General features: G+C 36.7%; 3 protein-coding genes across 8 annotated transcripts in view; 1 reads left to right on the top strand and 2 right to left on the bottom strand.

Moving 5' to 3' along the window:
- The window catches only part of LOC131143724 (clp protease adapter protein ClpF, chloroplastic), a 30948-nt gene extending 29164 nt beyond the window's left edge, over positions 1-1784 (bottom strand). For 2 of the 6 annotated variants that reach the window (XM_058091998.1, XM_058091994.1), the window contains exons 1-3: positions 1685-1784; positions 690-1120; positions 50-109 (exon numbers count right to left, since the gene is read on the bottom strand). In XM_058091998.1, the coding sequence (XP_057947981.1) occupies positions 50-109; positions 690-1022 (393 nt within the window). In that variant the 5' untranslated portion in view covers positions 1023-1120; positions 1685-1784. Of the gene's footprint in view, positions 1-49; positions 110-689; positions 1162-1534 lie in introns of all 6 variants that reach the window. The other 4 variants (XM_058091999.1, XM_058091995.1, XM_058091997.1 and 1 more) reach the window with 3 other exon arrangements.
- A 1019-nt stretch (positions 1785-2803) lies between these two features.
- Positions 2804-5493, top strand: LOC131143974 (putative pentatricopeptide repeat-containing protein At1g69350, mitochondrial). The gene has a single exon (XM_058092326.1). It carries the CDS (start codon positions 2866-2868, stop codon positions 5491-5493), a length of 2628 nt encoding a protein of 875 aa, XP_057948309.1. The 5' UTR covers positions 2804-2865.
- Positions 5494-7300: 1807 nt separating this feature from the next.
- On the bottom strand, positions 7301-10564 carry LOC131143726 (pentatricopeptide repeat-containing protein At2g03380, mitochondrial). Its single transcript, XM_058092000.1, has one exon. The coding sequence runs from the start codon at positions 10406-10408 to the stop codon at positions 8273-8275; it is 2136 nt and encodes a 711-aa protein (XP_057947983.1). The 5' UTR covers positions 10409-10564; the 3' UTR covers positions 7301-8272.
- Positions 10565-11640: the final 1076 nt, after the last annotated feature.

An 11640-nucleotide genomic window follows, 5' to 3' on the forward strand; every position in this document is an offset into this window, starting at 1 on the left:
CTTAAATAAAATATTTATTAGTGCATGCTTAGGAAGTAAATGAACTAACCTCAGTAAGCTTGTTTCTCAGCTGCTGTGCAATTTCATACTGTTCCATATTTAGAGCATACTGCCCCCTCCCCCCAACCAATTCAAAACAAACAAACAGAAGTTTGTAAGCATAACACCATAAGAGTGACAGCCAAAAACAAAAACTTGTAAGCATGATGTCAAAACGCAGGAAAAAAAAATAACACAAAGGGACTTCAATAATGCTGTTATATGATAAAAGAATAATTGTTGAGATAGAAAGCCAAATGAGGTGGAGCAAACAAGTGTATATTTCAAAACATTATGAAATCAAAGAGAATAAAACACATCATATCAGTTAAGGCATTCAATTTGACATGGATGAGAGGTAAGTTACCCCCTCCAGAACTCTGTTCAGCCATTTGTAACTATATTAGAAAAATAAATATAAAAAAGCCTTTCAATAGATCATAGAAATGGGCTACTAAACACACATCCCCGCCTAAATCTCCAAACCGATATATCACATTGACCAAGGTCATTGAATGTTTCGACACTTAACAGAACAGGATGGATGTTTTTTGCTTGATAGATGAATGATTCATAAATAGGACGCCGAGACAAGATAAACAATTTCAGATCTGAATAAAAATGAAGGCCCAAATGAAGACATGTCAAACCTGCACTCGAGTCGCCAAGTCCAGCTGAAAAAAGAAAATCAATATGTCCTCGTTGGCACTCACACTATGCTCTGACCTTGCTTCCAGTCCTTGATCACCCCCTTTAAACAGCCATCCAGCTCCAACCCTCAAACTTCTGTGTCTAGACTTGTCAGGGTGGCCAATGAAAAACAATCTATCAACACAACGGTGCCAAAGTCGCGGTCTCTCAATCCCTGAGGTTATCTGGGTTTTTTCCATTATCTTGAAATGCCTACTCCATAAAGGAGTTGATCCATAAACCCCACTGCCGCCAGCGGTCGTCAGAGTGCTCATCGTCCAACCTTGCACCATTGCTGCCGCTCAGCAAAATTTCCGTTCAAGAATAACTACTGTTCCTCTTCCACCATCTTCCGCTTCAATCTTTGCATATTAAGTTGGAAAAAATGCCTCTGCGTTGTGGATTTATTTCATTAGCAATTAATAGCGCATCCTAAATAAAGACGGAAGAAATAAACAAAACATGATCAGTTGAAAAAACGCTCCAGAAAACTAAAGAATAGCTTCTAGCCATTTATGCATACATCTAAAACTAAAGAATCCTTCTGAACAAGAAGGGCTGCCCGGAATTGGTCGTTTATGGGTAAATTGGAAACAAATTCGAAGTATTTAAGCGTCATAGGGCGAAATTATACCACTTAAAAAAATAATAATTATTGAGCTATTTTGAGAATTTAACTTCAGTCGGATAACTCAATCTGATCTTTGAATTATTGAACTGCAAGCCATTGATAAAATATAGGGATTTTAACAAAAAGAAAAGCAAAAGAAAAAAAGCTGCTATAACAATGAAAAATCTAAGATACCCGCTGATAATTTCTTCCGTTTTCCGAAAATTTTTGAGCGACCAAAACGAAGTATGATGGAGCATCACTGATTGAACTTTCGAGTCAAAAAATCAAAAATAGGCCGCGAGGAGAACAATAACGAAATAGAGCCAAGAGAAATGAAGTTACCAGCAGAAAGTCGTCGGAGAAACCAAAAGAACGCGAGCTCTTCTCGTCCTTACAAAAGCACAAAAACAAAAGTAATCCGAATAAATTTTTTCAGCCAAAATTAAAAAAAAAAAAAAAAAAAAAAACTATGATAAATTAATTTTATATATTTTCTAAGTTTCAAGATATTTAATTGGACCCATTATAAAATATGATACTCATAATATTTACCCATTATTTTTCCCCAAAATATTTCCACATTTAAGTATTAAATTTATTAAAAAAATTCTTAAGAAACACAAATTTCAAATCCTTTCATTATCAAATAAAGTCAATTTGATGGATAATTAGTATAAAACTCATTTTATTTATTCTCTTATCATTTACATTAAATCAATTGTATACAATAATTATTATTTGTTAAATTTATTTTAAATAAATTAGGCATGTACATGCTTTGCAACTTTTGACTGAATTATTTATATGAAAAATGTTAAAAAGTAAGTAATAGATTTTCATAAATGAAAAAAAAACTAATATATTAACTTACATTGTATTTAAAAAAATTTCATCTAATCTTATAAAATGAAATAAATACAATTGTAAAAATAAAAAACCAACGGCAACAATGATAATATTTTATGAAACATTTATATATCAACCATCTATAAAAAAAAGTTAAATTTTAGTCTCTAGAACTGAAAAACTACATTTATAAATATTGTTTTATCGGAATCCAAGCCCTTTATAATATATATATATATATATATATATATATATGTTTATAAAGTTTCAACCAAAAAAAAAAAAAAAATTACAAGCGATAAGTGAAGTATTTGGATAAGAAAATTTTCCATTTTGCTTCAAATGAATATTCAATAGACTAGCATCTATATAAAAATTTTACAAATTAATGGCATATAACATTCACATGTTTTCTTGCTTTTCATTGTTTTGCTTTATAAAATTCCATCCAAACAATTGATTCAGATGCTCAATACCATTTTTACATGTTTTTATATTTTTCCGTCTCCACTGAAAAACTCTTTTGAATCCGCTGAAAATCTCTCTTCGGCCTTAGCCAACCCGCTCTTTTAGCATATTGCCCATTTGGAGGATCCCCAGCCCAAGCCTATGATCTGTTCTGTATCAGTTTCCAAAGACTGCTCATTGTCCTACACTCCCGCTAGAATATATAAAGAATGACCCTGTACATGCCATTGTTCAAATCCTGTTCCACCTTGAGAACACTCTCCCAGCTCCATGCCCACCTCTTGGTCACAGGCCTCCACAGAGATGTACTTGCCTCCACCAAACTCATCGACTCTTATGCCAAAATGGGTACCCTTGAATCTGCGACAACTGTCTTTGAAAACTTCCCCAGGCCTGATTCTTTCATCTGGGGTGTATTGATCAGGTGCTGTGTGAGGAATGGCTCCTTTGAACAAGCCATTTCGCTGTACCATGAGATGCTGCACCGGCAGACCCAGATCAGCAGCTTTGTATTTTCGTCCATTTTAAGAGCTTGTTCTGGTTTTGGTGATTTGGGTATCGGCGGGGACGTACATGGGAGGATAATTAAATGTGGGGTTGACACCGATGCCATTGTGGGCACATCTCTAGTTCGGATGTATGGAGAGAATGACTGCTTAGATGACGCTCGAAAGATATTTGATCAAATGCTGATAAGGGATGTTGTTTCATGGTGTTCAATCATAGCAAGCTATGTTCAGAATGGACGGGCGAGCGAAGGTTTAGAGATGTTCCATCAGATGGTCTCCGAACGAATCAAACCCGATTCAGTGATAATGCTAAGTGTAATTGAGGCTTGTGCTGAATTGGGCCTTTTTAGATTAGCAAGGTCAGTTCACGGTTACATAATCAGACATGACCTAGAAAGGCATGGGTCATTGGATAATTCTCTTATTGTGATGTATAGTAAATTTGGCGACTTGCATGGTGCGGAATGCCTCTTTGAGAGTAGGACTGTCTGGAGTACTCCTTCATGGACGAGTATGATTTTCTGCTACAACCAAAGTGGTTGCTTCCGAGAAGCACTGAACATTCTTGTAGAGATGCAAGAATCTAAAGTAGAACCCAATTCAGTAACCATGATGGGTATTTTATATTCATGTGCAAGGTTAGGTAGGCTTAAGGAAGGGAAGTCAGTTCATTGTTTTGTTATCAGAAAAGCTCAAGACCCTGACTTCCAATTTCTTGGGCCAGCACTAATAGATTTTTACGCTGTTTGTGGAAAACCAGAATACAGCCAGAAAGCATTTGATTCAGTTTCAGACAGAAATATTGTGTTATGGAATGTGCTCATATCTGTTTATGCTAGAAAAAGGCTGTCAAACGAAGCTTTAGCATTCTTTGCGCAGATGCATGAACAGGGATTTATGCCAGACTCATTCACCATAGCAAGTTCACTCTCAGCTTGTGGAGATGTCCATTTTTCTCAGCTTGGAAGTCAGATCCACGGTCATATTGTCAAAACAGGCTTCTTCAATGAGTTTGTCCAGAATTCTCTGATTGATATGTACTCTAAATGTGGGTTTGTGGATTTGGCATCCATGATATTTGGTGAGATCCCAAACAAAAGCACTATTACATGGAATTCTATGATTTGTGGGTTTTCTCAGAATGGTAATTCAGTTGAAGCAATCAGTCTGTTTGATCAGATGTACTTCAACTGTGTTGAGATGGACAATGTAACCTTCTTGAGTGCAATTCAAGCTTGTTCACATCTCTGTTATCTAGAAAAGGGAAAGTGGGTGCATCACAAGCTCATTACCTTTGGAATAAGAAAGGATTCCCATACTGAGACTGCTCTATGTGATATGTATGCTAAGTGTGGAGACCTTCATATGGCCCAAAGAGTATTTGATAGCACGTTAGAAAGGAACGTGGTCTCGTGGAGTGCCATGATAGCTGGTTATGGGATGCACGGCCAGACTAATGCTGCCATATCCCTCTTTACTCAAATGCTAGAATCAGGAATAAAACCAAATAATGTGACCTTTCTGAATATTCTATCTGCCTGTAGTCATACAGGATTAGTGAAAGAAGGGAAATTGTATTTTAACTTAATGGGGGATTTTGGCATTGAACCAAAATCAGAACACTTTGCTTGTATGGTTGACCTTCTCAGCCGAGCTGGTGATATCAATGGAGCCTATGCAATAATCAGTTCAATGCCGTTCCCTGCAAATGCTAGCATTTGGGGTGCTCTGCTTAATGGGTGTCGTATCCATCGGAGGATGGACATGATCACTATCATTCAAAGAAAGCTTTTAGATACAAATACAGATGATGCTGGACATTATACTTTATTATCTAATATATATGTGGAAGGAGGAAACTTGCATGATTTTGGGAAGGTGAGATCAATGATGAGAAGTATTGGTCTACAGAAAGTCCCTGGTCATAGTACGGTTCAGATTGATACAAAATTTTACAGATTTGAGGCAGGAGATACATCTCATAATCAAACCAAGGAAATTTACAGATTTTTGGAAAATTTTCTAAGTTTTGCTCAAGAACTAGGTTACAATGCAGAGGGCTATAGTTGTACAATCGATACGTGTGAATTTTTTCCCAAGAGAAATGACGTCATGAATCACAGTGAAAAGCTCGCAATTGCCTTTGGAATTATAAATACCAGTCCAAGAACTACACTGCACATCTCAAAAAACCTTCGTATCTGTAGTGATTGCCATTCCTTCACAAAAATTGTGTCTAGAATCACAGGCAGACAGATCATTATGAGAGATTTAAATCGGTTTCATCATTTCATTGATGGGAGTTGCTCTTGTAGAGATTACTGGTAAGTGCTTATGTCACACGCGCAAGCAAAACAAGGAGGGAAATAGGCAAATCGGATGCCGAGTTCACTGTATTATTGAATAACTACTGGGTTGGTAGAAGAACAGAATTAATGAATAGTTTCAGGCCATGACAGTGAATGCTATATGCACTCTGCTGGTCAACCAAGCATACAAGAGATTCAACGCCCTGTTTATCAATGACTGCCCAGCATTACATGCCCACTAAAGCATGTATTTTATGGAACCTTAAAAAAGCTTCTATTTAAACCAAAGGATAATTTTAGCCAAATGACATGGTACAATCAGAAGCAGCTCATTGTGCATTAAGAGACTGCAGAGGATATGAATCTCTACGTTGCTGGGTTCTGGCACTATGTGCTTTTGTCCCATTTGAAAGCAAGCAATGGATAGAACTGCTGCCTTTTGATTGCTGTGACTTGCAGAAGATTGCCAGATGGTTCTTTAACTTGCACTTTGCATGGGATTACGTGGAGAATGAGGAGACCTTCTCTATGTTACTGGTGTAAAGTACTGAATTCTTCAGGTGAGTTCTGTTATAGGGGGAAAGAGAGGCCCAAAAGTGCATCCTGAAGGGGATTCAATTACTTAATTGGTGAGCAAAAAGGAAATTTAAGAAGAGCTATCCTTCAACACCTACCAATGAACCCAAGGATTGGTTGTAACCCAATCAATTATGTGCGGCAATTGCTTTGGATGTGTAGGTCTTTCTTCCCGCCACACCTCCAAGTCCAGACTAAAGAAAAGGTTTTTTGGGCGCTTCTGAGATCTTTGAAACTTGAGTTTATCAGGGGACAGTGCATAAAAGCAAGGAATAGGTCTAACACACTGAAATTATGTGTCCCCTGCCCCTTCTCTGTCTTGAGTCTTGACAAAGATGATTGCAGAATCCCCTTTGATGGAATGAGAACTGTTATAGAATGTGTATTCACTCTTGATGCAGACGACAAGGCTCACTGAAAGAATGAGCTCCTTGAAGGACGTTAATATGCCAGAAGCAAGCAGTTCTATTTCAGAATTCGAATAGCCAATCTTTCTTAAAGAAAGAAATGCTGTTGTTGTAGGCAAAATTGGAATCATAGCCACTGATCTTCTCCACTCTTTGACAGAAGATTGCTGATGCTTTTGAATCCCCATCCCAGGAGGAATGGAATATGATGATCCCAAGCTAAACTTGCAGAATTCTTTTGTTGTCTTTTCAATTCTCTTAAGTTGCAATTTTTCTTCCTCTTCATCTCTTTATTTACATCAATACTTCTGAGTTGTTACCTGTATTTCTCCTTTTCTCTTTATATACATCCGATGTATATTTTTACCAAACATTTGTTATTCATACAATAAGAAACAAAGATAACTGAAATATTGTTGACATTTGTTGCATGTGTTAACTGAAATATTGTTGACATTTGTTGCATGTGTAATTGCTTATTTCATTCTTCCACGGAAGCACTCTATTTATATACCTTTGGATCCAGATCTTTTTTTCTCGTGCAAACTTCTACTTTTAGGGCGCCATTGTCTGGTGATCGTAATAGCTGTCAACTGCAAGTGCTAAAATTCAATCATGAGAGGGGCCACTAAATGCAAAAATGCTGGATGTGAGAAACAAACCCTGATCATACTCATCTAACACCAGTTGGAAAGACCAAAACAAGTTAATGGCCTTAATTCTCATCTGATTTTTGCCACTTAATCCTGCATGAGATCCTCTATGTATTCATGCTACTAGCTCATCATGGTTAGTATTCTATAATTAACCGATAAATACCAAATTTTCCGATGAAGACACACGTTTGGTATCTTGCTGCAGGAGCCTTTCTCAGTTATCATTCAAAATCTAAGTTCTGTAAGTGAACTTCCTTTCAATCATTAGAAACTTGGGTTATAAATTACAAAATTGGACCATGTCTACAAGGGATACATAATATAACCATGGTCCTTACCTTTCATAAACATAATTCATACCTGAAAAGACATCGTCTTTTGTCTTCCTATGGGAAAAAAAAAAAACAACTACTATATCCCCCTTAAAGCTTGATGCCTGGTTTTTTTTTGAGGACAATGATATATGACCAAAGAAACTGGAAACTGGTTCCTTGAGAAAACCCAGATCCTTTGGTCCATACAAAAATATTAGAAGTCCACGCATTTTTGCATCATCCACACTGCAAGTCATTCAGCCCATATGCCATCTTTACATGTATTAATTCATCATCTCATTTATAAAGCCATGGCCTCTGAGCATCCTTAGATCATAACCTCCCCTCTTGCACTGTGGATAAACATTGATGAAATTGCAGCATAGCTTAAATCTTCATCATACTTGAAGACATCCACGAAAACCTAGAAATTAATAAGCTGAACCAAAATGCATTGAGATCACAGCAAAGAATCTTTTGTTTGGAATATGACACCAAGCAGATGTCCGCAGCCTCATTTTCTTCAACTGGGTATTTACCCTCTGACAGATCCATGACAAGAATTCCATTGATGAAGTCATCATCTGTCTAACATAGACATATCAAGCACCCCAGAGCAACTTATCTGAACTATTGATGAGCCTCAAGACGAAAGAAAGCCTGCCCACAAGGCCATGAGCAAGAATTCCACATCAGTCTAATGTATCATGGCATGGCAGACCTGCATCTTAATGATCATTTATAGAAACTCCTTGATCATCCTTTGCAATAGCCAAAACCAGGGAAGCATTTTAGGTGCCATTACAAGTCATTATAGCTACGCTCTGAAGTATATATATACATTTTTATGCAAGCGATGCCAATCTCAGGGAAGAAGATTCATCATGGATATCTGGTCCCACTAGACTACTCCCAGGAGACTTGCTCAGTCCTCGCTTCTTCATCAACTGCCTCACTTGATTAGCCTGGTTCCATCTTCCATCTGAAGCATATAAGTTTGACATGAGCACATAGTAACAAGCTTGATCAGGATGCAACTCTAGCAGTCTCTTGACTGCCACCTCACCGAGGTCAAACCTTGAATAGAGTCTGCATCCATGGAGAAAAGCACCAAATAAACTAACATCTGGTAGAACCGGCATTTTCTCAATAAAATCCAAGGCTTCTTCAAGCCTTCCAGAACGAGCTAACAGATCAACCATACATGCATAATGCTTCATTGAAGGCACAAAGTTGTAGTCCTGACACATTAAATTAAAACACTGCCAACCCTCCCCAACCATCCCAGTATGGCTACAGGCTGATAAAATGGCTGTAAATATTACTTCATTAGGCTCCAAATCTTCTTTCAACATATCACTAAAAAGTGCGAGTGACTCACAACTATCCCCATGCACTCCATAACCACGAATCATTGCACTCCAAGTAATCACGTTCTTGTCCCCCATTTGATCAAAAATTCTACGGGCAGATTTTGCATCCCCACATTTGGCGTACAGGTTCAGAAATGCAGTGCCAACATAGACATTAGATAATAATAGACCCTCTTTTATAGAGTAGGCCTGAAGAGAAGAACCAAATTGGAGAGCACCAAGAGCAGCAGAAGCTGTAAGGACACTCACTATTGTAATTGCATCAGGTAAGACAGATTCCAACCTCATCTGATGATATAGCTTCAGGGCTTCATATGCAGAACCATTTTGGGAATACCCAGAAATAATTGAATTCCAAGAAACCACGTCTCTGTCTGAAAATGTCTCGAATAAATAACGAGCATCACCAATCATATGGAACTTTGCGTACATATCAACAAGAGCATTTTTCACTATAGCATCTTCCAGCCCAAGCTTAATACCAAGACTGTGAGTTGACTGACCCAAATTCAAACTGTGCGACTGTGCACACGCTGAAAGCACGCTTGCTGCAGTCACAGAATTGGGTAAGAGGCCCATTGGTCTCTTATCTGTAAACAACTTCAAAGCCTCGTAAGGTAAGCCACTCTGACTGTACCCAACAACCATTGCCGTCCAGGAGACAACATCAACAATAGAAAACTCATCAAATATGGAACGAGCATCTCTAATGGCTTTACACTTGACATACATGTCCAGGACAGCAGTCACCAAAAAAGAATTAAGACCAATCCCACTTTTAATCACATACCCATGAATCCACCTTCCTTGATGTAGAGCTCCCAACTTTGTACAAGCTGTGACTATGCTCCCCAAGGTAAATTGGTTGACTTCAACCGTCCATTCTCTCATCCGGTTAAACAAAATCAACCCTTCTTCTGCACAATCATTCTGCGCATACCCGGCAATCATCGAGGTGCAAGAAACAACATTTTTCTCAGGAATTTCATCAAACAGATGGCGGGAACAATCAATCTCTCCGCACTTGGCATACATGTCTACAAGACCCGTCAACACAAAACTATCAGGACTCCCAACCTTAACAACTTGGCAATGTACCTTCCTTCCTTCATCAAAATCCCGCAACTCACTACACGCCTTCAATACAATCGAGAAAACAACGTTGTCATGCTCTCCGATACATTCCCTCATGCGGATATAGACCCGGATAATTTCCTGATACAAATCATTCATGAAGTACCATCTAATCATCACCTTCCAGGAATAGAAGTCGGGGTTCTGGATTCGATCGAACACCGAACGGGCAATTTCAATGTGCCCATAAAGACCATACAAGCTGACCAATTTGGTCTCGCATAGAAGGTCGCCGGTAAAGCCATGGACGATGAACAAGCCATGAATTTTCTTGAGGGAAACGATGTTTCTGCAGATACCCAAAAGAGCAAAACAGAGGTTCGAAGAGGCGGACTGAAGCGAAGCTATGGTTTGATCGAATTGGAGGTAGTCTGGATGATATTGATCGGTTGTGACTGTGAGAGCCCTCCACTGAAGTTGAGGTTTCCTGAAGAAAGGAACGTGTCTGTGCAAGGGAGAGAGCAGTTTCATCATCGTTCGCTCATCGGAGCCTGGATTTGCCTTTCAAGAAGAGAAGCAAAAGCACAATCAGTCCCGCCATTTTTCGCCGGAGCATATGAAAATTGAAATGGGCGGTGAAACATATCCAGCGAATCCAGCCAATGGGCAATGAACTCCTTGATTTTCAATTTTTAGGGAGTTAGACTAAATTTGTGATCACAAGTAATATAAATTAATTGGATTTCTTGATGTTAATTAAAGAAAGATGATCGAGGGCTGTGTCACTGTCCGAAATTGCGAAATTAAAAATTAAAAAATTAAAAAAAAAAATTAGGATCAAATAATCTGTTTGAGTAATTGAAAAATATGATTAAAATAATAAAAATGCAAAAAAAATTAAAAATAAAAACAAAAGTTAAGATCAGTAATTGAAAAATATGATTAAAATAATAAAAATACAAAAGAGTGTAAATTTATAAAATATAATAAAATTTTCAGTAACATTAAAAAGGGTACAAAATTGAAAGTAATGATAAAACTTTAGACAACCATAATTCAATTAATCAATTGATATTTTATTTATAAAATTATAGCACCAAATTATTTAAATTAATAAGTTTATTAATGGAATTAATCTAAAGTGGATAAAACATAAGTATTTTTTTAAAAAAAATGTCAAGGGCTAAAACTTGATAGTTACATACAGTAATTTTACAGTAATATTAAACTACTTATGAACTTTTTTAAATTTTCATTCTAAAATTTTTCATGATTGATCTATGCTTAAATTATTTAAAAAAAGAAATTTTATAAATTCTAAAGCTTAATTAGATTAATAAAGTAGGAAGTATCTTGAATTTTGATGCCCCATTCAAATACATTAGATTTATTTCTATGTTTAAAATACTTAAAAATTATTTAAGGCTTCACTAAAAAAAATTCTCCCATAATATTCATTTTACATAAACGATTTTAGATTAAATAACATGTTTGATTCGTAAAAGAAAATAATAGATAAATAATTAAATTAAATTTTTAAAAATTGTTAAAATTTTATTCGGCCCAAATGTTGTGGGGTGCTTCTCCTCAATGTAAAATAAAGAAAAATAAATTGCATTTTTTGTCCTAAAATTTAATATACATTTATGTTTCGAATTAGAGTTTAGTAAACAATTTGAAGGATTTTTAAGACTATTACATTTTGTATGTTTTTGTTATATTACATATTTATTCTTAAAATAAGTATTTTGTGAATTGTCTGAGGC

The sequence above is a fragment of the Malania oleifera genome, chromosome 12, assembly GCF_029873635.1.
Source record: "Malania oleifera isolate guangnan ecotype guangnan chromosome 12, ASM2987363v1, whole genome shotgun sequence".
Taxonomy (NCBI): domain Eukaryota; kingdom Viridiplantae; phylum Streptophyta; class Magnoliopsida; order Santalales; family Ximeniaceae; genus Malania; species Malania oleifera.

What these genes read in the sequence shown, in the direction of transcription:
- LOC131143974 (XM_058092326.1), top strand. Translation starts at nt 2,866, where the DNA reads ATGACCCTGTACATGCCATTGTTCAAATCCTGTTCCACCTTGAGAACA.
- LOC131143726 (XM_058092000.1), bottom strand. Translation starts at nt 10,408, where the DNA reads ATGATGAAACTGCTCTCTCCCTTGCACAGACACGTTCCTTTCTTCAGG.